The sequence below is a fragment of the Lepisosteus oculatus genome, chromosome 2, assembly GCF_040954835.1.
Source record: "Lepisosteus oculatus isolate fLepOcu1 chromosome 2, fLepOcu1.hap2, whole genome shotgun sequence".
Classification (NCBI taxonomy): Eukaryota; Metazoa; Chordata; class Actinopteri; order Semionotiformes; family Lepisosteidae; genus Lepisosteus; species Lepisosteus oculatus.
The window spans coordinates 32041585-32065529 of NC_090697.1; the positions used below are offsets into that span (position 1 = coordinate 32041585).

General features: G+C 34.6%; 1 protein-coding gene across 2 annotated transcripts in view; it reads right to left on the minus strand.

The window, feature by feature from the left end:
- Positions 1-23945, minus strand: part of LOC107078452 (PC3-like endoprotease variant B) — a 353320-nt gene that overhangs the window by 19719 nt on the left and 309656 nt on the right. For both annotated transcript variants that reach the window (XM_015355975.2, XM_069178602.1), the window contains exons 14-16: positions 6195-6305; positions 5222-5315; positions 1857-2042 (exon numbers count right to left, since the gene is read on the minus strand). In XM_015355975.2, the coding sequence (XP_015211461.2) occupies positions 1857-2042; positions 5222-5315; positions 6195-6305 (391 nt within the window). The remainder of the gene's footprint in view (positions 1-1856; positions 2043-5221; positions 5316-6194; positions 6306-23945) is intronic.

A 23945-nucleotide genomic window follows, 5' to 3' on the forward strand; every position in this document is an offset into this window, starting at 1 on the left:
TCTATCTTTAAGTTTGTTTTATTTATTTATATATATATTATGATACTTTGTTAGTAGAAATCTTGAAAATGGACATTAAATTCTTTTCTTAGGACTAAGAATTATTAGAATTAGCTTTTGAAAAAGACACTTTTATCTAATTCTTTATCTCTACATTAAAATTGAAACTGGTTCCGATGGCTAGTGAATATAAAGTAGAAAACAGCTATAGAAATTGCAGACATATTTATATTTTTGGTAAACTATGAAATAAATAAGGCACTTCTCTTAAATTAAATCTATGAAGATCTACTGTACCTCAAAGGTATTCAACTACTACCTACAGCAATATATTATTTACAAAACTTAAAGCTAAAGGCATTATGCAATTAATTTGTTTGTATGGATGTGTTCTGGGCAGAACAGAGCAATAGATTTTTTCACTTTCATAAACACAACTACAGAAAATTCATTTACAGAATTATAAAGGCATGAAACTCCCTTAATTAATGCTTTGCTTAATTTGGATAAATCTATAAGATTATAGAGGTACTGTAATTCATCTATGGTAAATGTGGCTACATTTCTTTTGGCATTTGAAAATATCTGAAAAAAAAATCTGTTTCAGGAAATCCTGAACATTGATCTACTGGGTCATGATCTAAACAGTTCCTAAACCACATCTGGAAAAAAAATAGAGCTTTAGAGACCAGGTTTTAGGATGTAGAAAAGGTATCGGTCCCAGTGGCTCAAGATCATGATATCTGCTAAAACGTTTATGGTGACACCAACATCTTTTGAGTGATTATGATTATTACAAATCTGAGATTTAATAATAAAATATTTTGCTGAAGTGCCGTTGCCCTCTCCTTTGGAGGTGCATTCTTATTTTATTTTATTTATTTTTTTGTCTTTAAATCAAAAGAAAGTTTAAGTTAAGTTTTTGAGGTATAAGATTTTGATAACTCTGCCACAAAGTTAAGACTCTGCCCTTCATTAAGTTAATAAGATCTGCCAAGAAGCGCCAAGTTCATGCAATATTTAATTCCTTGATCTGAAAAACCACATAGCAGAGACAGTCTGTCTAAATGCTATGAGCAAGAGTCTGAAATAATTCTGAAGCCTTACTTTGGAATTCTCTACATTTGTTTTCATGGACCACCTTCCAGAACCATTATCTCAGCTATATTAAATATCTAGTCATGCCGCCTAAAACACAGTAGGAAGTGTGCCAGCAGTCACTTCTGCTGGTTTTGGTACAAATGAGTGTATTCTGATTCGTGTCCAATGGTCTTGCCTATGCGTGTAGAGTGTATGTGATTTGATCTCAGATAAAGCATAACAAAAGAGATTACTTACAACAGTTCAGAATGCTTATCTCTAAAGTTGTTTCTTTAAATACATGTCTGCATAGCTTGACTGAATACAGTATTTGAGTTTTGACTGGCAAACAGAGTTGTATGACATTGCTTTATATTTGTCTAAAAGCTCACAAAATTATTTCGATAGTGTTGATCCACCTCAGTACCTTGGCTCTGACAACTAGATGTGGGTCCATTGTCTACTTTGCTACAAGTCTGTACCACAGACAGAAGAGTGCAGTAACATCCAGAGCTCGCCACTGATTTTCAAAACAACATCTAAATTAGACCGCACAGCCTGAAAATTGTTCTGGTTGTAAAAGGCCTTTTGAGGGAGAGAATTCCTTCTTCCATTTGCAGGACTTCTCATGAGAATCAAAACAATCAGTCTTCTAAACCTTTTGACTTATCATATGAACTCATTACCTCTTGTTACAGCTGCAAAAGAACAGTTTTCACATGCAAAGACAGCAGTTAATGAGTAATTTGATAAATACTACCCATATAATTGGCTACCTTAAGCTTCCAGATTCCCCGGGGGTCCTCCCCCCAGGAATGGACAGACATCAGGGTCCAGTTCTTCAGGCCTGCACCAGACATGTCATTGTGTCGCGTCCCCAGAAGCCGCGACTTTGTTCCGAAGGGAGAGATCAGGTCAATGCTGAGGTCACCTCTGCAGACGCTGGTAATGCTAACAACAGACTAGGAGGAGATTAGATAGAAGCAGTCATTCAATAAAGGAAAATAGATTTTGTTTCCCAGAAGCATTGAAAGAAATGAGTTTATAGATAATTCAACTACTGTTTGCCCTCTGGACATTAGCCTATAACTTTAGTTGTAGAGTTGTGTCATCACCCATGTGTTCGTACTATTTTACAGCGATTTGTTTCCCCAAACTCTGCCTTGTCGTTGACATAAAGGAGGTGGCCCTGATACATTTACTTGAAGCTGTCACAAATAAAGTAAAACACATGATCATACACTGAATTTTTTATGATACGAACTGTGCAATATCTGTCTGATACCTTAATGGAAGTTACGGTCAAAAAGATTTAGGCAGAATCAAGACTCAACGAGCACCAGACAGATGATGTTTTAATGAAAACAAGTGCAGGATATTACACACAAGTCAAGCAAAAAATTAAACCATGGATAAAATTTGTGAAACATCAAATTTGAAGAAGCAAACACTAAGCTTGAGAACACCACCTAAAGATGCAAACAGAATGTCAGTGTATATAGCTAAAAGTAGAATTTAAATCAATGGATGTTCTGTTAAATTTCACCAACACATTAGTAAGACCCCATTTAGAATATTATGTATTTTGGTATATTATATTATATTATATATTATGTATAATATACATAATATTATATTATGTATACTTTTGGTTATGCTACAAAAAGCTACTATTGTGACACAAAAAATATGCTGCTATGGTATCAATCAAGTAAAGAGCAACCAGGCTTAAAATAATTTCCTATACTGACAGATTAAGAGAACTGAATCTCTTCATTTTGAACAGAGCAGACTAAGACTTGACCTGACTCAGGTATTCAAAGTCTTCAAAGGCGCTGACAAACTCAATGCAATGGATTTCTTGAGTGTTATTACTGACACACAAGCCAGAGGACACAAGTGGGAAGTGCATTTAAAACTAAGAAAATGAGGCACTTCTTTCCACAATGTTCTTTCCAAAATGTTGTGAAGGTCTGGAACAAGCTACCCGGCCATGCTGTCAAAGCCAATACCATCACTTCTGTGTTGTACTGTACATGTACTGTGACATGGTTGTACAGCGATTTCTGCTGTAACGTCATATCTGCGTTCCTTGAAAGCAAACGCAATAATATAAACTCAATGGTTCAATGGGAATTAAAGGGTGGGGATAGAGAGAGAGTTCAGATTTACAACAATTATTATATTTTTTTCTATAGTAATCAGTCGTATTATTAATTTTATTTTTAATGTACAACTTCCGCATGATGTTTTTGTGATCACCTTAAACAGAAAACAGCAGAAAATAAATAAGGCATAATATGCATCTGTATATCTGTAGCTAATGGATGTGGACTGTCCGGTGGAGGTGAGTGAGACAATCTGTTACATAAAAATCTTTTTTAACAATACACACTATTGAGTTCTTTCGCTTCCCTCATATTGCTTTATAACATCAAGCTATAGTTACCTTCCACGCTTCATACCGTTGTCTCTTATTGTGTCAGTAATATTTACGCCACTATTTCCATAGAATGAACATATATAGTAGCTGAGCACAGATACACGAATTTGCTGCGTAAATTGGACAAAGACGACGCCGGTGCGTGAGAGAATACGCCCGCATCCCAAGCGTGTGTTGCTACTCTGAGGCCGCCGCGCAACCGCTTTTACTCGACGCGTGTGACCAGTTCTGGTATACGTGAATTGCGTTCCTGCCAACACGCACCTGCATGATAGTGAATCAGTCACATTACAGTATATCACATTTGCATGATAAAAACGTGTGTTATAGCAGAAATTACTGGTTTTATTCCGTTTTTTTTTTCAAAAGACTTGCTTAATAAAAGCTTTTTTTTCACCCATTCGTCCATCCATCCAGCCATCTATGCTGAATTTTTCCCAACATTAAATCTCTGCTAACCTTTGATTGATACAGGTTATCCAGCATGTGATGCAGTGAATGGACAGGGCAGTCTCTGCCCTGCAGCTTATCATCTCATCAGGAGAGAGAAGCAAAATATATACAGTATATATTGCTGTAGGTGCTTACATAAGATTGCTTCCCTGATTCTGTAGCGCCTATGAAAAAGGCACGCAGTTCTGTAACTAGCAACCCGTCCGCCCCCTCTTCGTCTTTGCTCGTGCCCTACACTTTGGTTTTTAATTTCCTGCTCTATCTGCTGTGCTCTCCTGAGCTCAGACAGACAAACGCAACACTGTTCTTCACATCGTGTTTCCCCCCCGCAATTCTGTTTATTCAACCATAGCGTCTAAGAAGGACTCCACTAACAGCAACACTCCAACAGCAGGGAGTTTGTACCCTTTCTGGAAATAGCCCTTATAGCAAATTCATTTCACCCTCCTGAGATACAACAACACTCTACAGCACATTTAATTTTGGGGCTTAAAACTTTAGCAGACATTTTGCAAGATATTTGGCACAAACCATATTCTATTAATAAAGACTGTAGATAATCTAAACTTAAAAAAATCAGAATTTTAAATAACTGAACAATTTTAACTGCAGTATAACTATATGATGGTTTACTGTAAATGCGTAAAGAATATTTTAATGATCAGCATTTAGCTGGGAAGTCGACTTTACGTTCTCTAAATATATTCATTCCTGCCTTCTCAGTGGGGAATTAATGGCCATTTCATATAGCATTAATGAATTACAAGAAGCTAAATTTGAACTACAATGAAAAAGTACAATATTAAATGTAACATATTTAGACTCCTCCATTTAGATGGAATCTTGATAAGAACTTTAAAGATCACACTTCATAATAGATAAGATGAAACATAATAATAGTTCTGTGTTAAAACAGAATGTGTCTTTTTTGTTTTCTCTCACTTCCAATATATGCAAATGGATTGATTTGAACTATAGCTGCTGGATAATCCTTATAGTGAATAGATGTGAAATGTAATACTAAACCGCACACTTTCAATTCCTGGGCCGAGGCCCAGATTATATTAAAATAACCTTCAGAGATATGATAGCTATAATCATGTTATCCTATATTCCACAACACTGCAACAGAAACTCAAAGCCACCATAGCAAAGTTACATTTGGATTTAGTTTTAACCCTCTACAAGATATTTAAATCCTTGATTTTTTCAATTAAAGGGAATTGAGAGCATTTCATTTTTCACCTGAATATGTTCCAAAACGTTGATTGCATTTTCTGTCCCTCGGCAGGCTTCAGCCTGGATGTGCACACTCACAACACCACCAGGGGACAAAATCCTGTTTCAGAAACAGAAAAAAAAACAAAATAAAAGCCTAGAAAAAATGGTGTGTATACATGTATGTTTCGTTGGATGGTGTATTAAATATGTAATCCCACTGAAACTGCATAATTGCTAAGCTACACTGAAATAAATGTAGCCTCCAATTCTTCCTTTTAATATTCTACTCTGACTATGTGATATACAGTAGACTTTGCAAGCCATTTTTGACATTTCTTTCTTTTTTACTTATTGGAACTGCAAGATAGCACCCGCCCCTTGTGACAATATCGCATTTCTGTGTAATGTCTCCTTACTGTATTCTGAACACTCAACTTTACATTGCTTGTACTTATTCTGTGTGACGTTACAGAATGTGAATTCCTGCGCTCTACCGAATTCCTCCACATACATGAAGACAGATACACAGCCAAAATATTATGTTTATTCTTTTTTGCTTGCTACTGTACCTTTCATCTAAGACTTAACCTCTGTTTGTTTTTTTGGTCTGTAGCCTGGCACAGCTTTACAGCTTCCCAGGCAGTTGTGAAAGAAAACAGAATCGATTTCAGTTTTCTAAATCAATCTTGCTTCCTTGGGAAAGTTAATTTTTATTCACAAAAAAATCACCTCATACCATATTTCTAAAGAGCAAAATGTAGTCTAAAACATTATATTATTTGTAATTTACAATATTTTGTATTTTCTGGAAAATTTTTAAATACAGTGAATATACAGGTAACACTAATTTATGGCCTGTGGTAAGAACATATTTTTGCAAAGAAATGAATGAGAACTAGAAAAAAAGAACAGAGAAATATAAGAAATCATTAAATTACAGGAACTATTCAATAACAATTTATTTATTTGTTCTTGCAATTATTGCAGTTTGACATACCTTACAGGATTCAAAAACACATCCTCTGAACATATTCTCTGAGGTCTGACAGTTTCAAACTCAAGAGCCTGTTGGACCATTAAGCCTGCATCAAGGAGACCAAAGCCATACCTTCAAACAAAGAAATAAAATTTTGACATTTGAGAAGGGAAATTGCTTATAATATAGATGGGATTAAAATAAAAAAAAAACGAATAAAATAATTTGATTCGACAAACTGTCATCACACCGCTCCGACAGACATAAACCTTGAACCTTCAACAAACTATAAAATACAAACACAATATATTCTTATCATTATTATTTTTATTACCAAGAATCTTTTTTGTTAGCAGTTTTGAAAGCCTCCAAGCAATTCTAAAGCACCTGCTTTAACAGAGTGACTGTGTGAATTATGTTCACAGATTTCCAGATTTCCGATTTATGTTCCCGAATTGTTCATTCAACGATTTATATATGTAACAAGAAAATAATAAAAAAAATACTAGTAGTAGAGCACAACTGTTACCCACAACTTCTATTATTTTTGTGCGCAGCCTTGCATACAACTGTCCCCCATTTGTGTTTTCTTTAAGTAGGTAAGGTTCCTATAATATACTGTACAATATGTTGCACAAAGCTAAACAAGCTAGATTGTGAGGAAAAAGCTGAAATAACTAGATGGGCTTCATCATAACCACTATAAGGAATTCTCAGTTGGAAAGGTTAGTTTCACTTGAACACTTTACAATGCTTGAGGAAGAAACAGAGTGCACCTGCGTGCGTCACCCCAACATAAAGAATAAGTTGACTTGTGTCCTGTTACAAAGGCCAGATACAGTATACAGCACAGGTCATGAAAATGACTCCTTAGGACCATTGATTATACCAAGATCACAGAGTACCTTTATTAGACTAGATTTTGAAATAATAGCATGGCAAATATGGAAGTGTTTTAAAAAAAATGAGTGTTTGAATGTATCCACTATAATGCAGCGGCTACTGGCTGAAGACTGTAAGAGACCAACAGTGCAATGTGGCTCCCACTGATGTGATCTATATCTCCTATTGCTTTAACAACAGTAAGTGTATTCTCCATTGGACAGAGCAGAGTGCACAGAGTGATGTGCAAATATAGGAAGAGGCAACAAGTAATTTACAGAAATAATGTTGTCCTCTAACACAATCACTTACTATTATGTTCAGCAGAAGGGGTGGTGTTCATCTCTATGTAATCTCTTAGCTAAATTGCATTCAAAATTGATTTTAAGCCATGGGCTGTGCTTTGAAATTCAATCAAGGTCTAAAATTTATGTTAAAAAATAAGTTATTCAACATTGTAAAAAAAGTTTTTTCTTGTTTTCACAGCCATATTCCTAGCATAAAATAGCTCTTGTTACACAAACGGTTATGTGTTAAAATGGAAAGCTTCTACTTAAAAGGTGCTGCTCAATTCTGTTGACCTATACAGATAACTGCTCTTATAGTGTTAAAGCCTGGCAGCATCATAGCAGTATTCAGTGGTTAAGAAACATATTGTAAGTTGTCATGGTTCTATTAATACTGGTGTAACATGAAACAATTTCACTGCCATAAGGTTATATTGATAAAACAGTGTTTTAAGATACTAAGATACAACACCATGATCTCCGATTTAAAAGAATGTACAGCACTGAGATTGAATCAAAACACAGCATCAATGATTCTAATATTACTGTATAAACAAAGATGTGTTTCTTATCTCATTGACTTTAATAAGCCAGTACTGTATATTGTTTTGTCAAAGGAAATACACAGAAAATATGTAATAAAAATACGTATATCTGTATACATATATATATATACAGATAATTGACTGCAATATAGAACATGAACAGTTTAGGACTAAACTTCAGTGTCAAAAGGACAGAGAAAGGCAAGGTAAATAAAGACCAACAATGCAGGCTCTAATGCTTTATATGACTAAAACATAAGACTCTAATCACAAGTGAGGCCATAGACGTATGTGAGTTATTTTGCTTTTTTGCTTATACATGTTGAATCAGTCAAAATCCCAGCCACCACAAAAATTAAACATTTTAGCAGATAGCAGAGAGTGTTAAGTCCTTCAGCGCACAAGGAGGACATTGGAAAATCAAAGTCAATTTTGAATCAGAATGCAATGGTAAAAAAGAGTAATTTAATTTATATTAAAAAAATATGTGCTTTATCCATGCATATCCATGCATCGCCATTCAGGAAAATTTACATAAAAGGATGAGAAACAATTTCAGCCTTTGCAAGAAGCGTAATTGTTTCATCTTCAGACAATTTTTCCTGTTTAAAAGAGAGGTCTAAGACAAAGCCCTACAAGTTATGACAATAATTTGAAGGATCCAGTGGCTGAATCTTCACAGTTAAGGTGGTGAAAGGAAACCACAGTTAGATGAGAAAGAGACAGGAGGTGAGGAGGAGGCATAGAGGCAGAGGAAAAGTCTTCCACAGTATTTAGGAACTGGACAGAACTTAGTTGTGTAACATCAGCCTTTAAACTGCAATAGCCACAGCAGGCTGTCTAAACAGCCGAGTCAAAGAAAGTCTGCAGGTCCTCAGGCTCAAAAGGATTAATAATTAAAAGTGTGCTTTTTACTTATATTTTAGAATGCAATTACAATACACACCACACATGCTTTGCAAGGTAGAAATACACAACAAGGTGGATTGAGAAATTCTTTCTGCATACCAGATATAAATCTACAGAAGGAAAAAAAAGTGGCCCGGTTCATGCCATTGCATCAAAGTTAAAGGTCAAATCAATACAATCTCTGTATTGGGCTGTGCTGACAGTATGTGGACATCGCAGCTGTAATTAAAAACCCATTCAGCTTACTCGGTGAAATGCAGTTTTGACCAGAGCAAATGGCTGCTACCCTGCAATGTATTCAGCCCCAAAGCATCCCCAGGCAAGGACTGGTGATGGAGAAATTATCTAATTTCACTACACCTTGTGAATAGCAAATTTCACATACAATCCCCAATGCATATGCATGCTAAACTGAGAAAAAATATCTGAGTTGGAAAAGCAAAGCTCTATCAGAAGCAACAAATTACTATCCTTATTTTAAAAAATATATTTGATGCAGGATACTTATTTGAATTGTAATTGCAGAAAAAAATATACATAATTGTGTAATTCAGCACGATAAAATAATGTCAAAACCTAATCTGAACTATTATTTATACTGTATTTGAAACATAAAAAATAAAATCAAGCATTTATGTAACAGAAGAAAAAATCCAAAGATACATTTGTAAATTTCAAATGCCACCTTTCAGCCTTAAATGCGAAAGTGATTATGGCTGTCACTGTATAGAAAATATCAAACAAAACATCTCTGACACTTGGTGTGAGACCCAATCACATTGTTTGAAGCCTATTGTCTTAAAATGGAGATTGTTTAACACAGAGTGGTCACGAAAAAAAAACATTTAAATGAAACTAAAAGGATATTTGAGATGAATGCTAAAATAATAATGCCTATGTAAGACACTTGAATGTCTTCCCTACAAAACCCTTGTCTGTGCTGTCTTTTAATGAAAAAACAATCAGTTAAATAATTTTATGTTAATCCAAGACATTATCAGAGTTTCAATGGTGTAAACCTGTGAAATATGAAACAATTCCTGATGTATGTACGGTAAGATCCTGATTACAGCCACAACACAAATCTTAATTTTATTACATTTAGGTGTTCCTGTTGTATTTTGCATATTTGCTGTTAATTACTTGCATCAGTGCCAATACATTTCAAAAACAATGTGTCTCAGAATGTGAAACACCTAATGGCATGGACTTTGTGGAGCCAAATCAAAAATATTTTTTATTTTCTTAGTCAAGTGTTCACGGGATTTCTGAGATAACTACTATTTCTGTGCTGTCTCCTCAGGTGCTTGCATTGTGTTACGATTACAACAGGTACATTACAAAGATACAGGCTTACGCAGCTGCACAATGTTTGAGGTAGGCTGCAAATTGTACCCTGCAGGATGTACTATAGTTTAGTTAAGGTTCCTCATAGCCCACAGAAACATTTAAATTGCCCTTGTATCTGTATTTGAGAGCTATTTTTATTACTATCAAAGACAACATAAACATATGACAAAATATACAGTAAAACACCTACAGATGAATCCATTTGAGTTTCCATAGTATTTTAGATTAACACCCAGCCCTTTCAGTGTGACTTGAAGTTCTTCCTTTTAGAAATCTCAATTCATTTCAGTTAAAATGATTGAAAATATCCATTATCTACACTCTGCAATGTTGATGGTAATCAGGTGTTTTGTTTTTTTTTAAATCGCAGGCATCCTCAGTGTTAGCCTCAGAGCTTTGCAAATATAATTTTAATAATAATAATAATAATAATAATAATAATTGCTTACACTTATATTGCGCTTTTGTGGACACTCCACTTAAAGCACTTTACAGGTAATGGGGACTCCCCTCCACCACCACCAGTGTGCAGCCCCACCTGGATGATGCGACGGCAGCCATAGTGCGCCAGAACGCTCACCACACATCAGTTATCAGTGGGGAGGAGAGCAGAGTAATGAAGCTAATTCATAGATGGGGATTATTAGGAGGCCAAGATTGGTAAGGGCCAATGGGAAATTTGTCCAGGACGCCGGGGTTACACTCCTACTCTTTTCGAGAAATGCCCTGGGATTTTAAATGACCACAGAGAGTCAGGACCTGAGTTTTACATCTCATCCAAAGGACGGCACCTGTTTACAGTATAGTGTCCCCGTCACTATACTGGGGCAATAGAACCCACATGGACCGCAGGGTGAGCACCCCCTGCTGGCCCCACTAACACCTCTTCCAGCAACAACCTTAGTTTTTCCCAGGAGGTATCCCATCCAGGTACTGACCAGGCTCACACCTGCTTAGCATCAGTGGGTTACCAATTGTGAGTTGCAGGGTGATATGGCTGCTGGCTCATTCATCCATCCATCCTCAATAATCATCCATTTGATTCTTCTTACACAAGTGTTGTGTCGGAAACTGGCCTAGCTGTGAACGAATCATCAAAGCATCCTCGGTGGGTGCTCTTATTGTTCACATCTAATTCAGATGAAGAAAAGACATTTTACAATGAATGTGACTGTTTTTCATACTTTTCCTTTGGTCCTATCAGGTTCACTTTCCCACCTTTAATTGCACAAAACACAATTTTTTAAATTGCCAAAATTATTGATAAAACATATTTCCCTACCATTTACCTTTTTGTAAACGGTTCAGTCAATCAATTCTGTAGCTGGCAGGTATTATTACTCCCGAGAGACTGAAGTCTGAAAAAACTGTGTTCCTTCACAAACCCTCCAAACAAAGTTTCCAATATTTTCATCTCAGAAACTGTTCAGCCATTTATGAAAAACATGCCTCAAGATCTAGAAGAATAAAGTGCTGAATAAAAACTGCCAACCAATATAAAAACTAAACTCTACAATTAACAGATCTAAACATCAAATACAGGTTAAAATAGGTAAGGTGATGCTAAAAAGGAAGAATATTCTGGTCTGGATCAACTATGATTCCTGATGGCCTGTCTGTCAGATTCCTTTACTACTAGAACTTATTGACAAAGACCAGGTTTTCAGACATACAGTATATTTATTATATACTCAGTCAATTTCCTCTGATGGTCTGCCTTTACAGAATATATATGATTTCTACGACTTTCACCTTTCTTGAAAACGATGCACATATATTTAAGGGAATTTATTGATTTGGAATGGAACTCCAAAAGTCAAATGAGGGAATCAAAGCTTTGTTCAAAACATTAAGGAAACCTGTTAATAATGTCAGTCATTTAATCTGAAAAATGTTTTTTAAATGTAGAACAAAAATTTCCTAAAAATGTTTCAGTTATTAAATGATGAGTGTTAGTGTGACAAGTGCCTCTTTATCTTTGGATTTAACTCCTTCAGTGACAGAAGAATTCTGTCATACCAGAAAACTGGGTCTACTGTTGTTGGAAAACTCAAAGCTGTTTGACGTTCAAGGGGATGACATCACCTTCTGCTACCAGCCCAGTACCACTAAATATGTGTGACTTATGATGCAGGAAAATTTTGTTGACCTGAAGGTTATTATTTGTGTGTGATACCTACAAACGTACAGACTTTTGGTGGGGATTATTTGATACAAAGTTCAATTGTTACAGAAAGAAATGGAGCATTTTGTTAGCATCATACATTACTATATTAATTACAGAGATGGTTATTATGTACACACTGTAATCTATTCAGACCTTTTCAGCAGCAAGCCAATAAAAACGTGTGTATTAAGCTTTATCCATCAGAAGGAAAATTGTGTACTTCCTTAGTGTTACAGACATTTTGGAAGACAGGATGAAATATGAACAAGTATTATTCAGTTTGTCCAACAAAATAAATGAAAATAAATAAAAACTATTTTAGTCACGATAGAAATAGTAAGTATAGTTTAGATTCAATAGGTTTAAATATTAGATGAATTGATATATTCATTCTTATATATTAATTCTTACAGTACATGTGAGCTTACATTTATAAGTACGGCACTCATACAGTTTAGAAATATTTCTAAATTGAGCTCTAAATTGATATGGAGCTTAATTCAAGTAATACTACATTGACGTCATTGTAACAATTTCTAAATTATAAAGTTGTGATTTGTTTCTACGTTTAACACACCTGTGTAACATCAATACGTGACCTGAAAAATGGGCCTGTGTTGTCATTGACATCCAACAGTCATGACTGAATAAACAAGCAATTAAAGCTTCATAACAGGCTCACAAACCCATCATTTACCATTGTGAGATGGATAACTCTTGACTCACATTACAATAAAGTACGTCCCACACCATAGGAGATGAAGAGTTCATAGAGGTTTCGTTCTATCGAGAAATGTTGAAAGACACAATGACACAATGGCATCTTTTTAGTCAGTTATCAGGGTTTTACTATGAGTAACCAAGGAATCCCCCCTCAATTCTATATGGAATCTAAATCTCACTTTTGAGATTTTCACAAAATCTGGTAGACCCAACGAACACTAAATAGTTGCAAAACGAAAGAAAAATGACTTCAACAAATCTTAGAATACAATACTTATGTAAAATCGACAATCTATTATGCTTCAGTGTTACAAAGCCCTGACATTACCTTAAAACTAGTCAATAAATAGCTAAGAAGTAGCATATTTTAGCAGCCTTATTTTATGATACAATCATTTTCATGACCTACATCTTCTGTACCTAGCATAAAATATCTGACAGCAAAGTGGTGTTACACACATATTTTACTATGCATTATTCAGCACCCTGTAATAAACATGTAAACATTTGTCTATATCTAGACCTTGTCACCTTTGTCACGTTACTAGTAATATATATCTTTAACATGTTTCCTTGAACTGTGAACTGTACACCCATTAAAATGGTAAAAGCTTTGACAAATCAATATTGATGGCAATAGTAAAGGTTGAAACAGTAATAAATTTAAGAAGAGTGTCTGGCAGCACAACACTGGGAAACATTATAACATTTTGAAAGGAATATATTAATGAAAATAATGTTTTATTCCATAAAGCTAAACGACAAATTCTATTCACTTGTTGAACCATTAAATGGTAGCTTAAGTGGAGAGTTGTTACATTGTGTAATACAGAATACCAACAACTTCTGAAAATGTAAAAGCTTTTTTAGTTTTTTCTTCAGTACAACTAAAGTTAAACAGTTTATTCCTATAACAGTATTACAAATAAAATGCTTCACAATTGTGAATTGATAAACAACATTTTATAACAGGTAAAATGTATGTTTGTATTAAAATGACGATTTCCATGATAATGAAATAATTAGATTTAGTGGACTAGTCAACTATATTTATTTCCCATACCATATCACAGTAGTGAGTACTGTCTCCTGTGTGAGACTCAGGAGCACACTGTACAACTGAAAAACACATAAAAGCACACATCCCAAAGGTCAAACTTGTAGCGTTGATTAACAGCTACAGTACAAGGAGTTCATCTCAGTTTTCAAAATATATTTGTGCATTTTCCTTCAAAAATGGAAAAGGTGACAGATAAACTTAGATCCTTGTAAATGTTCTTTCATGTAGCTGTTGATTTTTTGTTTCATGTAAAAATACAGTCTTAACATTGGATTCTATGGTTCCCATAATATATGCCACAGTATAACGTAAAATACTATACCAGACAAACTGTTTCCTTTCTTAAAGCAAAAGAAAGAAGGCAGAAGTATGAGCCTTCTCTGATGCTCTGAAGTCACTCCTTTTATTGAAATTCTTTACAATTTCCTTGCACCTAGTGGAATGTGTGCCCATATATTATGCGGAGTGTGTTTGTGAGTGACAGCTGATTTGCAGCCTACACTCAGCGCGGAACTTGTAAATCTTTAGAGGCACCCTGCCTTCCCACGTATCGCATCTGCAGCCAGGATTTTCCACTGGGAACGTCTGCTTTCATGAGCAAAGGCTGACCAGTACACTTCAAAACTTTTCTCTTTCCTCATTTCGTTGCGCAAGGCCCTCCCTCTCCACAGGCTTTCTGCAACTGTCTAGGGAACCTTTCACTTTTTGTCCCTTCCTGACCTCCCTGGACCACATTCTGTGTTGTGATTCGCACCATCTGGTTTCCACTGAGGTAAAACCTTCTGCTGTGAGATAAACAAAACACTTGTTTTCGGAGCAGTGGAGAACTACTGCATCAGCGCTACTGCAACTATCACAGAAAACAGTGATGCTGCTTTGCATTGAGATGACAAGTCTGTATTTTAATTTGACTTTTAAAGAGTAATATATTTTCTGCTCACCCTTTAGTTAGCAGTGGTACATCCTGCTAAATCCTGACAGAAGTCTTTCTAAAGATCTACTCAAGCCTCACTAAGCAGCTGTGAGTTAGGTCATTTTCCCAGGAGTTTTACACGCAGAAAAGTGGGCATTAGCAGGACCTCAAAAAAGGACACCATCTGTCCCTAACTAAAAAGGTTCGTGACACCTTCTGTGGTACCAACAACCCCTAATTAACCATAAAGGAATGCAATGCTAGTCTGTGATCTGATTGGAGACTCACCCTCACAATCAAACCCAATGACAAGCAGACCCCCATTATTCATCTGTGCAGCTGTGTGCTGCTTCTGAGGAGTAAAAACTTCTCTTCATTTGTGTGCCTGGCAGGTAAATAAAAACAGAATAAAACAGATTTTTATGAGATAGAATGTATAGACAGTGCAGTAACTGTTTTTAAAACCTGTCTGCTATTCATTCTGTCACATACAAATTTGTTGTATTCTGCTTGTTCTACTGTCTATTCTCTGATTGAAATTGTAAAAGACGATTTTGTTTTCTAAACTGTTTTGAAATATACAGATAAGAGATATAATAAACTAATAGTATTGTATTTAAACAGATAGACTGAAATTCTATTAATTTCATTCAGCTAGCTAGCCAAATACAATGGGGATAATAATAATACTGCAACTTTATTTTCAGTTACAAAATATGTAAAAATAAACATAAGAAAGACTGATAAAAAGGCATATTATAGCAAGCAAAAAAAACTATCCTCATTTAATCACATTATTTCCTCCTCTTTGGGTAAGAGGACAATCTTGAATCTGTCTAATTCAATAAATGTTATGCAGAGTGTGTAAATAACCAGACAAGTGCTTTAGAACTACAAGTTCTCTTAATGTACTAAGGACTCCACAGAGTATTACAAGGAAACAAACAAGACAAACACAATTTTCTTTAACAATATTTGCTGATATGAATGTTATCAGCTTTTACATGTTAACCTAAAGCCATTGCTTTTTTCATTCATTTTTTGATATTTCTTTTAATTTGTATGTTGGGAGCCTATGCTTTATAGGAGAGCAAGGAAGCAGCTCATATTAATACTCCACTAACATAGTCTGACATGAAAAGAGTTATTATAAAAGTAAAAAATGTGTTTTGTGATCAACATTATTTTAATGCATTGATACGCAATTTATTTGAATATAATTGCATGAAATGGGACTAAAATTAAACACCTAAAATTTAAAACTACTGAATATGTCTTCACTCTAAAAACAACATAAAAATGTATTTGGAAGCAAACTTCCTCTGGTAAACAGAGGATTTTCCTTTGCAAAATCAGCTCATAACACTATAAATCATTGACCTCTTCCATTTATAGGACTGTTCTCCCTTCAACAATGAGGCATAACACATTGGTATGGAACTGGAAGTGTTTCCTGTAGAGGTTAATTAAAATCAATTAGGGGGTATTTATGGGTATACAGCATATTAGATGTTACATAATTTTTACAGGGGACAGACTAATACATTGTCACCTTTTGAAGGGTGATTTTTAAAGGTTAGATAAGAAAATACTGTAAGATGATTAATAAAAGTAAAGGAAATGAGAAATCGTGTTTGCAGCGCATTTTGTATTGGTATTAGAGAGATTCATCTCTCTACAACAGCTTAATTAATTCTGTGTTAGAATTTAATTATTCCTTAATTAATATTTTTGTGGTATTTCTCAGGCTGGGGGACTCATATGTGAACAAGGATACTTTTATTGACATTTGTTACAAACAATGCATTCTGTGAGCTTTTTTTAAATTATTATTTAACAAAGGTGTTTATGTTAAATCATAGATGATTTTTACATGCTATATTCATAAAATATATCTGAGAATTTCAATGACAAGTACACTGCGCAGATGACTTGTGTTTTTGGCATTGTCTGCAAGTGATTCACCAGTCTCAAAAATATCTTTATTATTTTTATTTCTAATTCTAATTTATGTATATGTTAAATTACATAGGGCCTCTTCTGGTTCTTGACCAAACTAATTTTTGTGAGACTTTCAAGGCTCTCTCCTCATTGTGACTAGAATTAACATCACAGCAAGCAAATATACCCTATGGGCATTTCTCTAAAGGCAGAAAAAGATCATACTGAAATTAAATTATTTTTATGAGCTTGTGAGTTAAAAGCTTTTCATGTAAATTAAACCAAAAAGTAAATACAGAATTTTGAATTCTTCAGAGAAGTGTACCTTTGGATTTAATGTGATCTGTGGGGCTAAATAGTAAGCAAAATGCTGACCGAGCATTCAATAGCTAGCCCATTGAATTAAAAGTTAAGATAAAGCCCATTTCTTGTGGTTAGAAAGATGGATTTTTTTTGCTTCCCTAAACCATTGGCAGCTCTCCAGAATAGCACAGATTTTTACTGGTGGATAAAATTATCATTGCAAGTACAAAAAGTAGAAAAAATGTATTTTTAAAGCTGTAGCATGTGTGATCTCACTTTAAGCTACCTACAAAAAAGAAAACAGCCCATTTCTACACACAGCAAAGCATCAAAAATATTACTGCAAAACACACTGTGTACATTTTATGAAAGAGTAGATGAAAAATCATTATGCTTTAAGGACAAAGTGCCAAGTCCTTACTTATATCCATCCCTGTTATTTTCCTTTATAATTAAACTTTCTCTAAAGTGTCTTTACCATGATAATTTTTCTGTGTTAATATGATCCTTGTGTCATGGACAGGCAATATATTCAGTAGAGAATGATATTAACTGGTTATTGACTTGCTGGCACCTGATGTAGGAGAAGTGGGTGATTGTGATAGGAGTATGAACGATCCTTAGCTTGGTTAAGCCCCAAGGGTTGGTCCAATTGATTGGCCTATTTAACTCATCATCTAATACTATTTGGATAATAATATAAGCTTGACAAAGTTAATGCTTCACTTCCTATAGTGGGTCTCAGACACAGTGCTTAGAATAGAGCTGAATTGTTACCAATTACCATGGCTTATAAAAGAACAAGGGCTTCTGTAGAATTGATATAAATAAGTTAAATGGAGCTTTGATATTTTTAGGATTGAATAAAACACAGTAAACATTATCTATGCACATACTGTAGTACCTCCAGATTGAGAAGGAAGTCCAGTTCCCTCCCACTCTCCAGTGCAACACAGGTAATGTTTGTTTGACTGCTCTTCCTTTCAGTGGGCTGGGGAGGATGAAGGGGGCTTCAGATCTGGGGAAACTGTTAACAGTACTGGCTGTGGGACTACAAAAAATAGTACCAGATGGGCAGAATGGCTTTTCTGTGGCGTTTCTGACTTTCTGTTCCAAATACCTTTATATTCCCATTAACACTCTTTCTTATCAAACAAAAGTATTGCTAAAATGTCCTACTTGTAATACAGTACAAATGTGTGTACCTCTGCCATGTGACTTAGCAAGTTAATGAACAGGCACTGAGGAGCTTTTAAAAGTAGGAAGCAGAGAAGCAGATTTAAATCAGTTGATTTTTTCCCCCAGCAGGAGTCTGCTCACATGAAGTTCGTGTGTCTTGGTGTCAGACAGACTGTACTCACTCTTCTCTGTCTTACCCAGGGGAATGCCAAGACCAGTGTGATATCTGCCTCTCAGTCTCCTGCCAGAATAGGCATTGTGCCATGCCCATGTCTTGTGCTGAGAATATTAGAAACAATCTCTTTAGGAGATACCTAAAGCCACTTCTTCCCATCACTTAGTTCACCTAAGATGTAAAAAAATCAAACAGGTTTATTATTTTGTATTTCGGCAATATGATTTAATTTAAATAATTCAGTATTATTATACTGAATAATATAATAGTTATTCAGTATTTCCAATACTATGCTATAAATCTACCAATAATAAATTCATAACACTTAAAATCATTGACCTCTTGCGTCTATAGGATTGTCTTATATCCATTCAGACACATATTGACATGCATTGAAATAATATTTAATCTAAATCCTTTCATTAAACATGTTCAAAGAAGTAAATTGGAGAAAGGTGTAATTTGGAATTGCTTTTTAAATCAAAGTTCTGCAGAAAACGTCAAATAAAATGTTAAAAGCTTCTTTGTGTAGTCAGGAATTACTTGGAAACCTAAAAACACAAATCTTACATATAATCCTTCTCACACAATTTTCTCCAAACACCCGCACACATTTTAGTATTTACAATTGAAATTATGATTCTATGAACTAGTTTCTCTTGTTATACAGAAGGCATTTGCGAGGCAGCAGTGCTAACCACTGTACCACTGTGTTGCCCTTAAAAACAACGACATTGAAATAAGAAAATCAGAAGAAAACAAACATAAAGAATACATAAGGATGTGCACATTTATATATTTGTGGTTTTAAGGATACGAAATGAGTGAACTGATGTGCAGTGTAAGTTGCTGCACTTAATGGTTTTAGGAAGCATTGTAACATGAAAATATAAGACTGACAGTTGCACATATTGCAAACTGAGACATTGATCTTCTAATTACTGTATATTTATGTTATTTTCTGTCTTTTGATTCAAGGAGTTTAAAATATTAATTAAAAGCACAACATGCCAAATAAAAACAATGAAGATAGGAAACTCTTCATGGGTGTACAGTAACTGTCTCTCAGTTATTAAAGTCAATAAACATCAGATCCAGTAACTGTGTATGATGCATCTGTCTTTCATAGAATCCGATCATGGTTTCATAAATTCTCAGATGTCAGTATCTGAGAATTGGGATTTCTGTTAGTATACAATGCAGGCTTCCAAATACTGTTCTGGAAGGCTTCAGCCCCTCTCTTTTTTTTAAATCTCTTAATTGAATTTAATTGAACTAATAATGGGGTTAATTGGAGCAATTTAATAAATTCTCCCAGCTCTTCAGGTGCTGAGTCATAAGAAACTTGCAGGGATGAATTTTGAAGAACTGTTGTCACTCATTAAGGGTTTATTGTTTTTCACACACTTCGAAGCCTGAGTAGGTGATGTCAGAAAAATCTCTTGGTGCATTCTTAATGGTCACTTTAATCCCAATATGATTCATCTAATCATTAGATGTTTAACTCAAATAAACAGAATTCCCACATTGTCAATGAAATCCAAACTATTGACACAATTAGGTTTTGAAGGCTGTGGAAACCCAGATCACACAGTACAATATTTAGAAACTCAATATTCATTGTAAAATTGATTTACATGACTAGATAAATAGATAGATAAGCATTTACTGTTTCTGTTTAAATATTAGTGCACTTTTCACTTGCTTAAGTTTGAAACATTTGTCTTTTAGTTTTGCCATTGGTTAATGGACTGCAGCGGCTAGAAAATAAGATTCATGAAGCCATGCAAAGTTTTCTAACAAAATGTGTTGTAAAACAGATTTTTTTCAGAAGAGTAGAAAGACAATTGTATAGCCCTAGATGGTTCCCATATACAGTATAAATAACCTTATCCCTCAAATGTCATTTCAATTATATTGCGAAGAGTTAAAAGCATTAGGAAAAAAATGTTGAGAGAAAATTGCAGGTTTGACACCTTCATACCAAGTGGGATAATTTTAGCATAAGCATAACATCAGTGGCTCAGCAGCTAGCTACAGAAAATTACAGCACAACTGTGATATACTGGGTGAGCTACTCTTAATGTGGTGAATAGAATCCATAACAGAGAATCGGAACAGCATGGAATTTAAAATAATGAAGCTACAACATAGGTTCACCGTAAGGATCTCTTTTATTGAAATTCTTGCCACATCTTGTGGCAGGCTTGCTCTAAAATCTCAGATATGTTGTGATCATTATTTGCATTTAGCTATTTTGAAAATGCCAGCCGATGCAATCACCCATCTTGAATATTCGTCTCTACTTTCTACACTTTTATCTGAAGCGGATGCAGAGCTGAAAACACACCATGGATTTTCCTTTCTTCTGAACACCGTGCACTAGGCCTATAAATAACATCACCACAAAAGTGAATTCAACACACACACACACACGGCGCTTTAGAAAAACTGGTTTTATTAAGCTGGCAGACAGTTGCAGCTAATTATACATCTCTGTGTGCTGTTTTCGTGGTCTGCCAGGCAAGGGTTTTAATGCATTGTACCTGGGATATTAAGGAAAGCAGTTACACAGATTTTCCTTTAAAGCATGGTAATAAAATCTCTTTGCATATAATAGTGTTGTGTTTGAATATCACTTTAATATCAAATCGATTGATATTCTACCGTACTTCTAACAGTCTGCAGCTCTAAAGTGGGCTTTACAGTTTACCTGCACTATGCTTGTCTACCAACAGGTGGCTTGTCCTTATTTTCAATTGCACTCATTTGCTTGACACTTTAGGGATTTTTGTGTCATGCATTGTGCCAAAGGCACCTAGCTTTGCCCACAGGGAAGATAGTGGCAAAAATGTCTGTACATTACGCTTAGGGAGTAAGAATATTTCAAACAATTCACTTACTTACTATTGAAAATTGTAGTAATAAGCACATGTAATGTACAAGGCTTTCGTTCTGGGTGCATTTAGATACAGTATGATTTACTGTAAACATGTTTCTTTTACATTTAGAACTAGAGTGGACTATTTGCCTAGCAATACTGACATTTCTGAAAATAGAAAGTTTCTATTAATACTAGAAAAAATGCATGATGTGAGCACACAGGTTTTAAAGGGTTAAAGATTAAGAACGCTTCATTGAATATCAGATCCAAAATAAAACGTTCTTTCACCACATGAAGGAGGAAACTATTGAGTTATCACTTAGGTAACAAGTTTAGAGTGGCTTCTCATCAGATTTCATCAGATATTTGAACAGGTTCGAGGAATTTGGTCTTACACTTCTTTAAGTATGCTTCTTCTCTTGACAGAACTTCTATACAAAAGCTGTACACAATACTACTGTAAACTCAGTTTATACAACTCAATTTGTTCTATCAGTGGTACATTAGGACACGCAATCTAAATTATGCTACCTTTATATGCAGGGATAAAATTTCAGTAAATGAAAGTATAAACAGTACAGTAAAGGCACATTTCAAACATTGTGTAGTTACTTATTGCATTCTGCTGCTTCAAACCTCCTAACTATAGCATGTATGATAAGTTATTGTAAATGTTTACACCCAACCGACCCCCATGGTTTCGTGGTTTTGCTTGTGGGTGCTGTGACTTTATGCCATGTGACTTTGATTTAAGTCACATAGTTTATAGTGTAAAACACATCCAGAAGTCATTTTTGCTTTATATCTTTGCTGCTGTTTAGACATTTTCAGTCAGGCTGAAAATATGAAATATGTTTTCATATTTCTATAACTACATATAGATATAGAATTATAAAATAACATCATGGTAAATATTGTATATTTCTATGACAAAGCATTTGTGGGATGATATATCTGCTTTACTAGGGAAATGAAAAAATAAAAAATCTTCTTAAATGGAATGAAAATGAAAAAAATATTTTATTGAAGCTGATATTATTTCTTCCAACAACTGAGTTTGTGCTATTTTTGAAGCCATTAAAAGCCATTTACTGTCAGAATATTTTATGAATCATTCAAAGTGTGTAAAAAGGAGAAAAAGGAGCTGTTTGACAATACTGCCCAAGTTGCCAAAATGAAGCATGGCATTGAAAAACACAGAAAATACAGACAAATAACCCTGGACAAAAACAAGGGCAGACATAACTACCTTCCCCAATGCTTTGTCAATGTTTTAATACAGTATTATTCAATAAAATGAGACAACTTTACAAAAATATTGAACAAAAAACTAATTCAGTACCACTTGAAATGTTTTAAAAATATTTATTGAATTCCAAGGGGAGAAGTTACAGGTGTACCAGGATGCTACAGTATTTTAAAATTTAAATGTATCAAAACGGTTTAGACTAAAACTGTAACCTGAGTACATTTCAACAAAGCTTGGAGTTTGAGGAACATGAGAGTGAACTGAAGGTTAGTGGATTCTGAGGTTAAACTCCTTGATAGTGCAGGGGTACAAAGCCTATTATAAATCCCTACTGGAGGATGAAAGTTGATTTGTATTAATATACTGTATTCACTACATTCAGACAATAAGTATGTTATCGCATTTGCAGTTATTGAAATGTTCTTTAACAAAAGCATCCACTGAAAAACACAGTATCGGTTTGTTTCCTTCATTTGGGGTACAAAGCCAGTTTCAAAATAATTTCCAAATTAATTATTTGCATATTTTAAACATTTTGGAATTTTTAACAAATTATTTTTTTTCAAAATAAATATTGAATTTTAACAATAAAACATTTTCAGAATATCAGTTAAAACATTAGTATGGTTTCTAAATAAAAGTTAAGTAGCATAACCCAATGCATACAGTATGTATTTCAATTGTCTTTCAGTCCACATACAGTATTTACAGTATTTACAATATGTTTCAGAGTATGCAACAGATATGCATCATTTGTGTACATTTTTTTCAGAAAGGGAAATAATTAAATATTTACTATATTAAGAGTGTTCAAAGTTTGGCAGTTAATACTGTTCATTATTTAGTATCTGGTGATATCAGTTGTTCAACTTTGGGTCAGCCACATTTCCTCAGTTTTATGTCAGTTAATTGTGCAGTAACATAAATTAACATGAGAAGAAAGCAAAAAATGGGAACTTTATGAATTTCTTGGATTTCTTTATCCCCAAGCAAAACATCTAAATTGCTACTTAGCATAAATTATTTATTACATGAGGCTCAGAACATCTAGCACTATCCCCTGGGGCTAGGGGATATATAAAAGATTTAAAGCAGCAGTGCGACAGTGTTAGTGCGGCTAGCAAGCAATGTTTCTCTGCAGAAGGGCCCACTTTATTTAGCTGTAAATAAATAGAGTCTGCCATTCTTGAAAGGAGAGGCTGACT